The following is a 16,961-nucleotide window of genomic DNA, read 5'->3' as shown; positions in this document are numbered from 1 at the left end:
CGCCTGCTGATTGTCCAACAATATTTAGATTTTTTTCTTATTATTCAATTACTTGGTATTGTGGACGCTTTGTCACTTTTTCAACAATTGAATTGACAATTGAGTTTTTATAGCGTTCTTGATTACCTAAGTCTAAACTTTAGGTTATTGCTTATTGACTAGTAAAATGGACATCTCTATCCTACTTACTACATTTTGAATAAATATCATTCAAGAGTTCTGTTTCATTGAATTCTTTAACAAGCCTTCAAAATCAAAATGTTTTCATTTTATTCTTCGAAACCAAAATTGTAATTTAGATCAATGTTACAGCATCCTTTATCTGTAACAACCGATTTACCAAACCGACATTCCTAGTTCCAGCAATTTAACACAGATTCCTCTCTACGCGATCCTTCACGAAGACCTATTAAAAGTCATCCACCACCTCGAATCTACTGCTTCACAACATTAAGTAGTGCCCCAAACTTTAATTATGTTCCATCTGTGACCAATTGCGTTCGTGTCTCGCACTTCTCGCTAGTCATGCAACGTGCTACCGAACGAATCCGGCCAGTAAAATCAAAAACCACACCTTTATCTTCAAAAGGAACTCTATACAAACCTCATTTAAATCCAAATTCGTCTGCTACATCTATTTTATCAAATACATTCCCTAACGTTCATTGTTAGGCACTACAACCGTCAGTATCGACTGATGGCACTATAGTTTGAGCTTTATTTACTTTGGTATTGAGATCATTATCATTTGATTGCGGATCAGAAGCGCCCGAAGGAACGTGGCTAGCAGCCTCATTGTTAGATGAAAACGATTCTAAGAGATGACGTGTCAGTTTTAAGTTAGAAACTAATTTGGGATATCACAAAGAGTATCAATGGTATACCGAAACACTTTAGTGCGCGAACAGTGCCGCCGAAAGTACCGGCTTTTGTTGGCACGAGTACACAAATACTTATTTAAAATTCAGCCTTTGATCATTTTTGCTTTGCTTGCTTTGTTTGCAGAGACCTAGCGTTGACTAGTTTAATTTCATGCCATTTAATTATGGCTTTAGAGATGAACTAAAATTCATTAGACACCGAATTATCTTTTCACATATCTTGCCTAGCAGCAATTATATATTTTTTATTGGAAATCTTGATTATGGTACAGGAAGGGTAGCTGACTCAAAGATTCTGATTGCCCAGACGTATATAAGGAAGTCAAAGCGATTACTACGCGTGGAAAACGCCGTGAAGCCGACATCCTGCCTTTATTAAGAGTTGGGCAAATAAAAAAAGACTAAGAATCATTTGTTCCGGCTGCGCGCGGATGTCGTTCAAGGGCGAAATTCACTTTTTGATGATTTCAATGATGTTTACAACGGTGTTTGAAATCATTTGTAAGATTAAGATTGTTTTGACGTTTATTTGTATTGTTAGTTGCATCCAAATCGACTTTTTGTCGTTACTTGTGCAAGTTTTTACGAATTAAAACTTAACAGTATTTAATGCTAGTTATAATGGATAAACCGAAACTAAATCTTATTGTTCTTCATTTCTATCCCTAATTAGATACCCTTTATAAAGATTTCCAATTTATTCAGTATTATTAACGGTATTTTTTCTATTCATTTCAGGTTTTCGGCTCAAAAGCAGACCTGCAGCTGCACACCCAGATTCACCTCCGCGAGGCGAAGCCCTACCGCTGCACGCAGTGTCCGAAAGCCTTCGCCAACTCCTCGTACCTGGCGCAGCACTCCCGCATTCACCTGGGCATCAAGCCTTACCGTTGCGAGATCTGCCAGAGGAAGTTCACCCAGCTGTCCCATCTCCAACAGCACATCCGAACACACACCGGAGACAAACCCTATCGTTGCACCCAGATCGGATGTACCAAAGCCTTCTCCCAACTGTCCAACCTCCAAAGCCACAGCCGTTGCCACCAGACAGACAAGCCATTCAAATGCAACTCCTGCTACAAATGCTTCACCCACGAGAAGGACCTCCTCGAACACATCCCCAAACACAAAGAATCCAAGCATTTGAAGACACATATATGCCAGTATTGTGGCAAGAGTTATACGCAGGAGACTTATTTAAGTAAACACATGAATAAGCATGCGGAGAGGGCTGATAAGCGGCCGCCGATATCTGCTTTAGGATTGAGTGGATTGAATAGATCTTTAGGAGCAGCCGCGCCTACCGCTGCGCCTTTCGGAGACCATCCTTACTGGCCTAAGGTGAGCCCAGACTCAGCGGCGCACATGTCTGATGAAGGAGGTTACCATCAGCAGCGGGAAAGCGATGAGCATCATGAGCAGCAGCTTCAGCAGCAACGAGCTCTGTTTGCTCAGCATGAGAGCCAGGACGACCGCATCCAGCCCCCCGTGTCGTCCGCGGCGAACTCTGCCTTTACGCCAATCAACTCGATGGCTCCTCACCTCAACGGGCTGTCGCACCACAGCGCCCTGCCCACGCGGCCGTATCTCTACGACCCCCTCCACTTCCAGCAAGGCAAGCAGCAGCCCAACTCCTTTCCCAACCAGCTGATATCCCTGCATCAGATCAGGAACTACGCTCACCAGCCCTCGGCCCTGCTGCCCGCGGAGCACATCCTCCCGCATGCGCTATCGCACAAGGATAAGCAGTAACTTACCGTAGGTACACTCACTATAGTATGTACTTATGATGGTATTACTAGTTGTATAATTAACGAAATATTAAATAAAAAAATATTTAGAATCTCGCTCTCGAAGACAGTGGTATTACGGTTTTATCGTTAGAGAAACAAATTCATGTTTTTAGAAATAAAATTGTATGGATACTCGGAATTTTGTGAGTAGATGACAAAATTTTATGGGTATGAATGTGATTTCGGATTTTATTTTCCAATTTACGGATTATTGATTAGTTTTTTTGTTTAACGGTTGTTCGTTTTACCCAGTTGATCCGGGGGTTTGATCGTCAATTAGGGCTGATGGAAATTATTATTATTTAGGATGCTGAATTGGTTTGGAGATAAAAGACTTGAGAAATCACGATTCGTATTGAATTGAAATTTTTATATTTGTGATATGGTTGTAGATATGAAAAATATTATACCTGAAGTATATGTTAATATTTGATGCTTTCGATGTTTTTATTGGTTTGTCTTTGTTCAAATATTTTCAGCACTTTTTAATTAATTATCGATCAAACATTCGTAGCAACTCGGACGCATGTTAATTTCACTGATTAAGGAAAAACTAATCTTTAATACGGCCAAAACTTAGAGGAGTCATATTAGATATCTTTTTTTATATTTTCTTTTATCTGCAATCAAAGCATAATGTTCTATCGATGCATAACGCAAACCCAGTGATTTATTTTATTGTTAACTAATTGATACGAAAAAACAGTTAAAAATAACTTTAAGGACAGTCTCTTTTAACTAAGTTGTATCTCAACACATTAATTTTTAGAGCAACTTTTTATTTCTAACATTCAATTTCTTAGAGTGAGACTGCATTGGAATCTACATAATCGAAATAATTTATTCACAACTAACATAATAAGTAATAAATAAAACATGTTTTTAATCAAAAAGTTCCTGATAACAACAAGTATTTGTAAAACAAAAGTGACTCGAATAACTTCTACAGAATTATATCGTACTTCACTTTCACTTCAGTTGCATTTTATAATATTCATTAAGAATAAATAAATAGATCTCTTTAATCATCACATTTGCACTCAGTTCCTATTTAGATCATATTATGTATTTTTTTAGCTTTATCTATTGTACAACCTATCATTTTTAGTATTCTTTACATTTATTTTTCCAAATTTAGAAAATGTATTCTTCCTGCATTTTAAAATGTTTTAACGAACAAGAATTAAGTTAATTATTACTAAGCCTTCGGGTCGAATATATTTTCTATCGTTAAAAATATTCCCCATGTGTATAATACATTTATGAGTGGCCAAATCGCTTCTTTACGTCACACAATGAAAGGTGCACTTTTTGTAAATATTTTGTAAATACGAATACGATTTTTTGAGAAAAAAATCCTTGAAATTTATTGAAGAAAGTTTTTTTGTTTTACTTTATAATATCTAAAAGTGCTTATGCTCAATTATATTAGCCTTAAGAACTCAAGGGTAGTGGCGTACATTCGGAATTGTAAAGTATTCCTATTTTCCGTACTTAATAGGCCCTTCGTACATCGATTTTTTAGACTAGTTTCATGTATACGAACACAGGAACTGTTGATTTGTTTTAATTTTTCGAACGAATCAGCGTTAGTAGGTAAAATTAATAAAAAAATGTGATAGGAGATGGAATGGGGAAGAGTGACTATTTTTGGAGGAATGTCTATTTTCCTTCTAAATTAATTTGCTATTGATCTTTTTAGTTATAAAAAAAATGTTAGGTTGTGGTTATTCGTTAGGGGTCTGCAGGGCAAGATGGCCGTCTGTCTGTCTGTCACAAATTAGCCAAATCTTTATTTTTTCTTGTACAAATATGTTTTTTTTCGTTAATGTTAAATAACGGCAATAAGTATTTCTTCCGATCATTTGTTGTTAAGTAAGCACTATTGTATATTAACTGTATCATGACAATGAGCCAAGAGTTATACCTAATTTTTCGAACTTTGGATTTAAGGGAATAAAAATCGCCAATATCTCTCTATTGTAAGTAGAAATGTGATATTGTAATTTGATTTTTTTAAGTTAAGTGTAAACTTATTATTATGAATACGATATTTTTGTAAGTAATTTTTTTTTTCGTTTTATGTTAGTTTTCGCTTTTTCTAGCGTTCTCGTTTTAAGATTTATAGATGAAAATGAACGAAAATCATTTTTTGTTACTTAAAATTGATTAAAAATTAATTACAACTATGCCAAGAATTATATTTGTGTCTTTTATTTTTATATATCCTCTAATCAAGATGAAATTTGCCTTGCCACTTGAAGAAGGCTTGCTGGTCAGATAGAACAAATATTCCTCAATAATTCTAAAGATTAAAAAATATTATTTTGCAATAGCAATGTAAAAACTGGCACTCAGCTGCATCCAGTTAGACTAAAAGCCGGCCCAAACATACATAGGTTAAGCATACATAGGTTAAAACAAAAATACATTACGAAAATATATAATTTTGTGACGACTGCTGATTTTTCACCAATTGAAATGAGGGTTTGATTCCCATCACTATCTTTAGCCAAACTTTAAATACTACAAAAAAGTTAATCGTTTAATTAATGGATTGGATAAAGGATCTTTGGAGAAATACCCGTTTTGAAAAATTTAGTGATCACCTGGGCACCACCATTGGAAGGAACTGTAAGTATGTATGTAACGTAAGTATATGGTAGTAAGGTAAAGACAGGTATTAGCTACTTACCGCACAGGTGTTTGGATCAATATTTTTTTCTTTATATATTTACTGAAAACTTTTAAACACATTTTAATGGTTAATATCAGAAAATATTTATATTGTTGCAAATCAGAAATTAGCATTTTACCCTAGACGCAGAAATTAAACAACTTTCAGCTCTCAGGGAGAAACCAGAAAAATTAGAAATAAAACAAGTCTTAGAACTTTCCTCTTTTTATTTAGTTAACAGTCGCAAAATACATTTAATAATTAAACACTTAAAATAGGTATTTACAAATAAGGGATCATACTACCTACGTAGGCAAAGTCCATACACAAACCATACAAAAAATTGAAAGCAATACATAATACTTATATGAGAAGGCTGAGACATAATAAACTAATCGAACTTTTTGTAGAAATTCAAAAAACAATAAAATATCTACCAAAAGCTTGAGACCAACAATTACAAGCGAATTCCAAAAAATCCTCTAACAATTGAAAAACTTTTAATAAAAAAAGACGTAGAGGAATTTGTAAAAAATAAAATAAACAAGAAAATTCGCAAAAATTCTTGGTAAGAATATTATGTCTCGCAAACTTATAAAATAAAGGGAATATTTTTGAGTTAATACTTTATATGTATTGTCATTTAGTCGCCCTAAATACTAAACGAGAATCATATAAAATTGGCCAGAATACTGTAATACGACAACTTGAAATAATAACTTTTATTTGTCGAAGTTATTAAGCAAACAAAAATAACTTCGACAAATACAAAAAATATTTCACCTGCCAACTGTCTGTTTCTTTGTAAAATATCGATAGAAAAATTGCTACACTATGTAATGAAATTCAGTCTGAGCAAAATACGACAAGAATTGGAATAGAATGTAAGTTAGCTTTTAGAAAAAAATCTAATTTTAATGTTATGGAGTTACACAAATACGCCTACCACTTCTAAATAAGCAAATAAAAACAAACAAAAATAACTCCGTTTGTAGAAACAAAACAAAGAAAAGAAACAATAATCTATCGACATTACAAATAACGACAAATCGACATCGTTGTCGCAGAACAAAAACAAAGAATTTATGTTTTTTTTAAATTATTAATTTAAATATATCTTAAATGGTTAGAATTTCTGAAAATGCTTAAATGTAATAGGAAATTGCGATGACAAAATTGATGAATTTAAATAAATTACATATAATAAAGGATCAAGAAAAACACAGGACGGATACAGAAAAGGTTTTGACTAACAACAACATGTGTCTATTCTGTGAAATTTCGACTGAGATCATCCCACAATTTAGTGATTGACATATAAAATACAATCGAATGACTAAACGGTAAGGTCCAGATTTGATATTGAAATTAATGTTTTCAAGGACCAAACGTCTGATAGATTGAATAAATCAGTTGACGTAGACAGAATTATAGTTAATTTCAATCGTCCAGTTGAAAATACAGCAGAATCCATAATCACCAAACCACAAGATGAAAGCAGTCAAAAGCCACAATTTTTAAGAGATCAATCAAAGAAGATGGATAAAGAAACCTTTTCGTTATCCTTCAGTATAATCAAGCTTTTGATGATAAAATATATAAAACTTAAAACATATTTAGATATAGCTAAGAAACAACTATTGATAAGGACTTCACAATTATTAATAATATTTTTGTCTTTATTGCTTACAGTCCATACTTTGATTCCTTTATTGGAGTTTTTACCAGAGAACAACTCATCAAAAATATAAATCTTCGCTATAGTTAATTTAAACACAATCGGCGCAGTTCAAAGTCTATATCTCAATATGTTTTAAGGAAATAACTTATTCAACTAACTATGATTGCGCATACAGATTCAAATTTCTAGCAACCTTCTCAAGAGTTAGTCACTGAAAAATGTACAGCGGTTATCAGACGATGACTTTTGACTAGACAACGAACTAGGTGGAGTCAGCTCAAAATTCAAATTAGAAACTATATGCGCGACCATCCCCTTTCATCCCTTAAACCTCAACCTTGTAGGGGGATCCGGGAATATGTTCGTCTCCCCACTTGACGATGACGATGTAGTCTCCCCTGTCTCTGACGACGTACCAGCATTCATAGTTGTTCTTACCTTTGTGCTTGAGCTGAACCTCGTCGCAGGGACCCTTGGGACCATAGATACCGACGTAGAGGATGTTGTTACCTGGGTAAAGAGAAGTAATGGTCATAATGAGGAGTTGAAGAAGAATACAGTTAGCCTTTCCTTGCCATAAGTTTATTGTTATCCAAAAGACTGACAGTAACTTTATGTGTCGTCATGGATAATATAAGTCAGATACGCAGAAAAAGATTAAGATCAAAGATAAGAACAATCACAGCTTACATTAGGGAAGACTTTTTTCTAATAGTGGACTATCCTAAAAATAGATTCACGAAGAACGTTATAAACTTGAATAGATTGACGGAAGACCGATGGATCCATCAATCCTTGTGTATCAAATCCATCAAGCTATGTAATTCCTTAAATGCCTGATTATAATGATAATAGGATAACTCACCAGCATCACCAGCGTGGACAGTAAACTGGTTGTGCTTGTTAAGATACGCCTTCTTCAGACCCATGCCCTTGCTGGTCACCTTGGTAGCGTCAGACTTGAAGGCTGGTAGCACTGGACCCTGCTTCTGCATGGACTTGGCCACCTTCTGAACTGTTTCTACGGTCACTGATGATGTTTCTTGGGCTCCGATTTCTGCTAGGTTTGCACCTGTTGGAGGAATTAGGGTTTATATTAAAAAGGTAAGATAATGTAAGTAGTAAATTATCGATGGGAAGCTCGCATTAAAATAGACCAACTTTAAGGAACATTTAGGACTACCAAAACAAAGAGAATGATAAAAAATAAATACACCAGCTAACGAAAATATAAATCAACAAAATATAAATAAAAATACTTGAAGTAGTTTTCTTTGGCTTGGATATCGTTGGTTATAAGTAGGTACTGAACGCTTTATTGGGGGCTATAAGGCTCATGTAGATGGACTTATAAAGGAAGTAAATAAATAATTCTAGGTCATCATCATAATTGAAAACATATATTTACCTACTACAAAAAATGTCAATAAAATAAATATCAAGTAGTCTATAACACTTGATAAAACTTACCAGTAGCTTCAATCTTGAAGGGAGAGCCGACGATGTGAGCACCGTTGTACTTTATGCTCATGTAGTAGAAACCGGGGGCGAGAGGCGTGTAACGCACCTATACAAAAATAATAATTAAAGAAAATGTCTAAAAAGATTATCAATGACGTAACATAATTTGAATTGTGTGAAGAACAAATTACACATGCCAAAAATTCTTTAATTCACAATCGCATTTGGAATTAAGTATTCTACTTCCCACACAAAAAGAGGGTTTTATAAAATAACGTCAGTCTCTCTGTTCTACCAAGCGGATCTCTCTGTGGTGGACTAATTCGGATGCAGCAAAGGTTCAATATTAATTTTAAAGTTGAGTCATTACTATTTACTTAGGTAATCTTTTAAAATGTTCTTGGTCGGTAAAACAATCAAAACGCGGTACAAACTCTTAAGTTTAGAGTGAATTGTAATCTAATAAACTAGAATTACCTTGTAACCCTCGTCGACGTCTGTGCAGTCCATGGCGACCCTGGAAGGTCCGTCCATGGTGACAGCCAGCAGACCAACTCCAGCATTGCAGGTGTCGATGATAAGGTCTGTCTTCACACCTGAGAGATGAAGATAAATAAGTATCTATGTCCATAATGTATGTAAAATCACAACTTTAATACTAATTGTAATGTACATACTTTTTAAAAATATCAGTCTAGGTATATGCTATTTTAGATCGGTTGATAACAGTTCAGTAACTAATAAGGGTGGGTTGCATCATGCAGCTATTACGATAAACAAATCACAGACAGACCACAAGTTGCCGATTTGTCTTTTTTGCAATTGAACTACTGATTACTGTATTGTTATCATAACGGTTACATGGTGCTACCAACAATAAATATACTATATGTCCTAGATATCGTTGTAAACTTACCAGTCTTCACGGATCCCAAACCAGGACCGTGAGCGTGAACTGCCGCGGGGTCAGCATCGTCCTTTCCGACCTGAACAAAAGTTGTCAAGTTATGTAAAATATGTAAGTAAATAAATAAAGTTTATCACAAAAAGATGATAATAACAGTAAAATTCTCAGTCAAAGGTTAGCTGTAGCTTTGCAAAAGAAAATTGGCACCAAATTAATAGGTACGGGTTCTATCAGGAATCAGTGGTGCCATCTATATTTCTGAACGAGAACTATCTGTATGGAGTAGTCCGATGTAAAGTAGGCCAAAAATATCCCAATAAGAAAATGCTTATTTCTATTAAAAAAATATTGTTTTATGGTACCTATTCAGGAAAAACTTGTTACTTATTTATAATGTAGACTCGAAATCCTTTTAGTTTGGTAAATAGGTAAAACGTTTAACTCTCAAAAATCATTAAAGAATTTTACTTTTAACTGCCCATATTTTTGATGATTGCACTAAGCAGTAAAGTACTTTGTATGTTAATATTGCGAAAATTATTTATATTTTCAACCGACTTCCCAAAGAGTAGGTGTTAAATTCAGGCTATATTATATTTATACAAACCTTAATCCTCAAAGGAGAAGCGGGAATATGGACACCATTGAATTTGACGTTGATGTTGTGTACTCCATTCTCCCTTGGCATGAACCTGATGCTGTACTGGTCTCCATCGATGTTCTGGATGAAGCAGTCGTCGGTCTTGCCTGACGGAGAGATTACCTAGATAGAAAAGAAGAAGTATTAGGTAAATAAGGTATACAGAGGTAAGTTACTTATTATATTACGGACTTTAATGATAGTTAGGATTTTAATGAAGTGCTTCTAGCGTGAACAAATAATGACTGACAACTAATAATGACTCCTAATTCAAACATTTAAAGTTAGTTTTGTTGTTTGCTTAACCTTAGAAATTCCTGGATCAATTCGACTTTATTACACTTTTCAAACAGGTTATCAAAGAATACAAGCTATTTAGTATCTGGGTGCGCAGAATAGTTCACATGGAGCGAGGCGTAATATGCGTAATATGATTCATTACATCAAGTAAGATGCACATATGACTAGAGGACATGATAAATACTTTGTTCTAACTATTATATATCTTACGGTTATTGCAGATAAATAAAATCGCAAAAGTAAGAAACACCAAAATCATCAAAAACCCATTTTTTCCACTGTTCACCCATCTCAAGGCAGACTTGCTCACCCCATATTAATTTTTATGGCACAACTTGGCATAAGGTGGCATAATATTCATCCTAGCACACTGTTATAAAATATTAGCGCGAACATGATTTATTTCTCAGCAACGCGGTCACGTGCGGTCAGTTCGTTTTATTACATTTTTTGTCCACCAAAATTTGGGGTTAGACACACTGTGCAGGAATATATTGTTTTAGTTGTGTTGGGTGGTGAAATTGTTGGCCTTATTTTTTACTGAATTTTGGACTATGTTTTTAAATAATTTTCATGGAGTTAAAAATGTTAACCTAGAAAAGTTAAAATAATCACAAGATGCAAGAAGGCAACTTTTCATATGTTTTATTATATGTAATTGAACTCAGTACATTCTGTTAGATATGAACCCCTCCTAAATCATCTCCTAGGCATTACAGTACTTCCATGAAGCAGATAAATAAGTAAGTTTTCCTTTTATACAACGTTGGTAAATATTTATTTACAACCAATGTTAAAATTCATAAATGTGCATGATTATATAGGAGTATCTTCACGAATACTATAGAACGAATCACAACTTCAATTCACATCAAAATCAAAAAGACGCACAGTGCGCCAAATCCACGCAACGGTTGCCAAAAAAAATCTCTCTAAACGCGGAATAAACGCACGTACTGCACAGTGGTCCATCGATCATAAATCACGGACACAGACGGACATCGCCGTCATGTTCTCACGATAAATCATATTGACCTGAGGGTAGAACCACTGGGTATATTACAAGACATTGTCTAGTCTTTCATACATTTTTAAAAGTTTAAGGGAAGTTGGGATTTTGTATAGGTATCTAATATTTATTGATGGCTTAAAGGGGAGTGATGGTAGTGACCGTTATACTTATTTTTAACTTACATAGATTAGGAATTTGCCAATAATAATCGTACCTAATAAGATACGCCGAATGCAGCAGTTTATAAAGGTATGATTTAAATTAAGGTTATATGCTTTGATGTATTGAATTAAAAAGGTTTGCTATGATTGCTTAAAACTGTGTTAAAATGAGTTTGAAGTAAATTTTGGTGATTAATAGATTGCTAACAATTGAGGTTTTGGATGTAATTTATATAAACTCTAAGAAAAGTATTAATATTAACATTGTAGGAGAGCAAGGGGCTTGTAGTAACTGAAGTACCTAAGCAGTTTTCAGTAGTCTCCTATAATTTTAAGTTTAATTTTTATAAAAGACGTAATAGTTTTCCAAACTTACTCTGCCGTCCAAGCTGCCCTTAGCTCCATTGAGCCTGATATAGAACTGAGTGGGCTTGTCCACTTGCGCGGAATCTGGGAACTGGGCAACCTCCAGCAGATGAGCGTCTCCCACTGCCGGTGAGATGTACACCTTGAAGGGAGAATCTGGGATGTGCTGCTCGTTGAACTTCAGACCGATGCGGTATTCACCTGGAAAAATGTTTATAGTTAGACAGCTGTTATGTATAAGTATGTCAGATGATAAAATCGATAATAATGATTTTGTGGCCAATTGAAATGTCGTTCCATGGTATCACTACAGACGCGTGTGAAAGAACTACTTCATGGCTGATAGGTATCTGTTAAATACCATTTCATTAATCTACGTGTTCATTATATTCACCAACCTCTATTTCGCCAAAAGCCAACTAAATTCTAAACCTCTTTTAACCCTTTCAATACCACGTCACAAAAATCAAACGCCCAAAAAACCGATGCGGAAACATCCCATAAGAAATACGGCAAAAAACCGGAACATCCAATTAACTATCGAAACAAATCGTATTCTAATATGGCCAACCACCCAAAAACACCGACAAATATTATAATAAAATTCGTCGCAGCCTAAAAACCTGACGAAATGGCAAAAAATATCTGTTTTCTGGCAAAAAAAAATGGCGTACATGTCGGTTTGTATAACGGACTAACGATGCATCCAATAATTCTTGGCGACTGACTTGAGATATTTAAATTTTCTACGTTCGGTTGGGGTTCCTTGAAGATAACTAGCTGCTACTCCTGGTGTGGTTAAGAGTAACCGCTTTATGCAACCAAATAACAAATCCTACTAAAAATCCATTGAGCCGGTACAGCTAGATTATACAATATGCTCAATATATCCAAATCCACACACTTTTACGAATAAGTAAGATTACCGTAAAAATGTTTTCAGTCTAAACTATGTATGATGAGAGGAGATGGGACTGGCGTGAACTGTGTTCAAAAGTCTGTTAAAAATAAAAAAAAACTATCTCTTTGAAATAAAATTAAGCTATCATAGCATTTACTTTGTACTCCCTTAATTAATCTAACCTAAAAATATACGTACAGAACCATTGAAATCGATGTATTTCTTACGCTTTGTTATTGTTTTTCAATATGAACGGAATCTCCGCGGTGGCCATATAGTTGCATCAGATTTATTTACATCCGAAACGGTCTTTTTTCGATAAGGTTTTTACTGATTGGACGAAAAAAAAACTGTTCGTAGACTATTTGGGAAACAATCCTTTTGTTTGGGAATTAGTTGGAGGGCTGATTTAACCGTGAGGTTAACATCAACCCACTTAGTGATAATTCCTCATAATTGGCATGTGTTTAAGCAGTGTCTTCTTGACTCACAGACAGTATTGGCTTCTAGAACATTCCTTACACTTTTGTTACACATTTATGTACAGCCCAAAGAATTTCTGATCTTAAGGCAAGATTTTATTAGTGTAAAATGTGTGATTCTATGTTCTTATATATGTCATTCAAATGTATATAATATATATGTATGTCATTCAAATGTTTCTTCTGCGTTCGATATACTCGCTGTAGCAAACAGTAGAACCTCTTTGCGCGAAGATATAGCATAATTTATAAAAAAAATATTTACAAACCTTTATCCTGCATTTGCAGCATGAAACAAACAATATATTCAGCTTGTTAGGCATAAAAGAAACAAGAAAAAATATGCGTCTTTATTGAACTGAGATTAACTAACCAGAGTTAACAAAACTCACATTAAACCAACAGTGCCACCCACCACCCAGTGGTTCAAATAATGACGTATGCTATGCAAAATAGTAGTATTGACATGTTAAGGGTTCGATGCCCGATCCGTTTCCTCCTGTTTCTTATTAAAGGAGTTTTTGCTTCAACAAAAACTGAATTTTTGCTTTTTGCGGATAAAACTTTTCGCAGGTGGCTTGTGGCGTTACTTGGGTTTATTTTTTAAAGCAAAAAGGGGAATTATGTCACCATTGTTGCGGTTAGAAGTATTTTTACAAAAAAAAAAGGTTTTTTATCACTGTGTAATTGTGTGGCAAACAAGCATAGTCTATCTAAAATTAGATGATATGGGCTATGGACTGAATGATTAACCTAACCTAAGTTTCTTAAAAACCTGGTGTAGGTGTTGAAATCAGATTATTCATGAGTAAAATTGTATCTTCTGGGGTATTTGACAAACCGTCGCATGACTTTAATAATTAGCACTCAGTAATTCTATTCTACTCTTAAGCATTCGTAATAATAGACACCCAGTTAAGTCAGCCACCCAGGCAAAGATTTGTAAAAAACTCACATGAGAGTTGCTGACAAGCAAACTAGCTCAAGCTTATAGGAGAAAAACAAATACTAATTTAAATCATATAAAATATTTCAGATACTCCTAGAAAGCTATTAAACTTATAAGGAAATGCCTAGCCAGATAAAGACATAGTACAACGCAAACATGGAAGTCACGTCAGCTGCGTTTAATGACGTTTTAAGTGAAGCTAAAAGGGGAAGGGCAACATATTTGTATTGCAAATGTCATATTAGCATACTGCATTAATAATGAACTCGTAACGTTAATTGCTAAGAGATTAGAAGATTATGCCGTTTTAATTAGGCGGTTATAATTTCTTGTTTATAGGCTACAGTTGAAGAAAGCTCCTTGATATGTCAACTGGCGTTTACAATTTTAAATTCCCATTTTGTTCACTATTTCCTGTGGTCATGCGTTATTCCTATGAATTATTCCCTTTAATATGTACACGATCAAGGCAATAATGATGACCTTACTTTACCTAAGCCGAATTGTACAATTTGATTGGATTTTAAGGAAATAAATTCTGTAGGAACGATCATATAATATCATCCATGTAAACTGGACCCTAAAAACCTCGGTAAATGTAAAAACATCAATTTAATTCAAAACTAAAACCATCACAAAACCTACAAACAAGGATTGCGTCATCGCGAAACTTTTACAAACTTTCTAGCCATCCAAAACTGCCCAGTGCTCCCAACGCTGGTCAAAAACTCGTCCTAAAGAATCAAAAGTTACATTCCGTCAAAACGCGTCCAACGTTTTGTACGTTTTAAAAACGTTTTTTTCCTAAACGATTATTACCATCGAGCGGTCAATTAAAATGGCTTCAACACACCACAGCGGTGGAATGCAGGCTCCAACTGAATTTGTCCCGTATTCTATTGTATTCTGTGACACAAAAAAAATGGCGAATCTCCCCGACAAAGAAGCGGTCCCTTTTTGTCTCAAGATACTTCATAAGTGTATCGCGATTAGAAAATTTTGAACAATTCCAAAATAATAATGACTTAAGTTTTGTTAGGCGACAGTTATTTTGTGATTGGTTGTTTTTTTGGCCGGCAGACGTTTGTGTTTTGCCCACTGTTATGTTATTGAAAATTATTTTGGTATTTCATGCGCAGAATGGATCTTTTTATTGAATTAATAAGCAAGTTTTGAAAGCTATTGTTTTCAATTACTAATAATGTCATTTTTATAATGAGCCTATTGTTATAAATATTTTCTTCAGAACATTTTGGTTGGTTTGAAAAGGTAAGTCTCACAATTTAATTTTAACAATGGAAATAATAACTATATAGGTGATCTCTCTCCTTTGTTGCTTTACTTAATGGCTTTACCAAAAACATTTCTCTTTTACGATTCAATGAATGAATTAAGAAAGAAACAAACGAACTCTTTAATTACTTGTCTTAAACGCAACCCCTGCTGTTATCATTGACGAATTTTGAGAAATTTCTAAATTATCAATACAGCATCCATTTTTATTTCTACAAGGAGAACAGATAAAAAATGGCAACTTTTTAAAATTCGAACGCGACGCATCACCGACAAAGCTGCCGCTGCGAACGTTTTCGAATATAATTATCTGTATATTATACTTTTACAGATTATAAAGAAAGAAAATGGTTTAATTTTAAAGTTAATGTTTTATTAGAAGAAATAGATGAATATTCTAAAGAAAGAAATAGATGAATGTTTTAAAGGTAAAAGAGTTCTCAACATACAAGTCTAAAAAAAAATATACTTCGGACTTGAAAGTCTTTGGCACCGAAATCAATTAGTCAATACCACAATGTAAGTTTAAAATACCATAAAAATAAGGTGCAAATATTGAGCAGCTCCATTGAAAAAAATGTAGAACAACAATTATGTATCCAAAAATAAATCACAATTTATAAATACACTAAAAATACCAGTTTTACTGAACCCTTTTACTATTTCGCCGGACAAAACTATTTATAAATATGGTACTACATTGAAATAAACAAAAACTCTTCAAAAAAGTGAGGAATGTCGCAAGAATTACGAGATTCATTAGCAAAAAGGTTTATCGTAAATCGGTACAATCATGCGCCGAAAACGCTTCGAGCATCGAGGTTTAAAAAACGAACGCCCTCTATGGTCAGTGGCCGAAAAAAATAAAAACAAATTGAAAAAATATGTGGACAAGTTCGAAATCTGATTTTATTGCGAGTTCCGTAAGGTATTTTTTTAAGCATATTGTTTCTATTTGTCTACATAATATAATTTTGTGGTTTACAAATTAGATAAGTTGTGTATTACATATTTTAAATCATTACAATAATTTGGTATCATTTATTAGATTTTTTCAACAAGGTACGGGGGACATTCGGTTTCAGGTCAGAACAAGTGATTAATTAATGTTTTAATAGAAAAGCATCAATTTTCTCTAAAGAATTGTTTGAGTATTTTTCAGTTGATAGGAGAAAGATAGCTACTGTAAAGCTTTAAAAATAGTTCCAACGTCAGAAGTAAGGTCCAACACATAAACTACTAACAAAACAGGTGACAAACCGGCGCTAGACACTGACCGGAACACCTACAACTCACCGGCCGTTTTTTACCTCGCAACACGGAACTCTAAAAATCGAACTGTCAAAATGGTTTGCAGTAAATTTTGCCGCGCTCAACGCTGATTGGCCGGCTGCTTAGTAGGCGTGGTCAACAATTGAAATACAAGACTGTTTATTTATGAAGAGAAGTCGACTTGT

At 34.3% G+C, this 16,961-nt stretch overlaps 2 protein-coding genes across 18 annotated transcripts in view; one reads left to right on the top strand and one right to left on the bottom strand.

Moving 5' to 3' along the window:
* Rn (rotund) overlaps positions 1-4,877 on the top strand; it is a 105,665-nt gene extending 100,788 nt beyond the window's left edge. Inside the window, exon 6 of the mRNA XM_021333004.3 lies at positions 1,620-4,877. Coding sequence (XP_021188679.2) covers positions 1,620-2,633 — 1,014 coding nt within the window. The 3' untranslated portion in view covers positions 2,634-4,877. The remainder of the gene's footprint in view (positions 1-1,619) is intronic.
* A 683-nt stretch (positions 4,878-5,560) lies between these two features.
* LOC110375042 (filamin-A) overlaps positions 5,561-16,961 on the bottom strand; it is a 307,158-nt gene continuing 295,757 nt past the window's right edge. For all 17 annotated transcript variants that reach the window (XM_064041774.1, XM_064041777.1, XM_064041782.1 and 14 more), the window contains 7 exons: positions 11,890-12,080; positions 10,008-10,163; positions 9,410-9,479; positions 8,971-9,089; positions 8,503-8,599; positions 7,898-8,104; positions 5,561-7,542 (listed from right to left, as the gene is read on the bottom strand). In XM_064041774.1, coding sequence (XP_063897844.1) covers positions 7,358-7,542; positions 7,898-8,104; positions 8,503-8,599; positions 8,971-9,089; positions 9,410-9,479; positions 10,008-10,163; positions 11,890-12,080 — 1,025 coding nt within the window. In that variant the 3' untranslated portion in view covers positions 5,561-7,357. The remainder of the gene's footprint in view (positions 7,543-7,897; positions 8,105-8,502; positions 8,600-8,970; positions 9,090-9,409; positions 9,480-10,007; positions 10,164-11,889; positions 12,081-16,961) is intronic.

Source organism: Helicoverpa armigera, chromosome 26 (genome assembly GCF_030705265.1).
Source record: "Helicoverpa armigera isolate CAAS_96S chromosome 26, ASM3070526v1, whole genome shotgun sequence".
NCBI classification, from domain to species: domain Eukaryota; kingdom Metazoa; phylum Arthropoda; class Insecta; order Lepidoptera; family Noctuidae; genus Helicoverpa; species Helicoverpa armigera.
The sequence above is the reverse complement of the archived record's forward strand: the minus strand, read 5'-3'. Positions and strand labels throughout refer to the sequence as shown.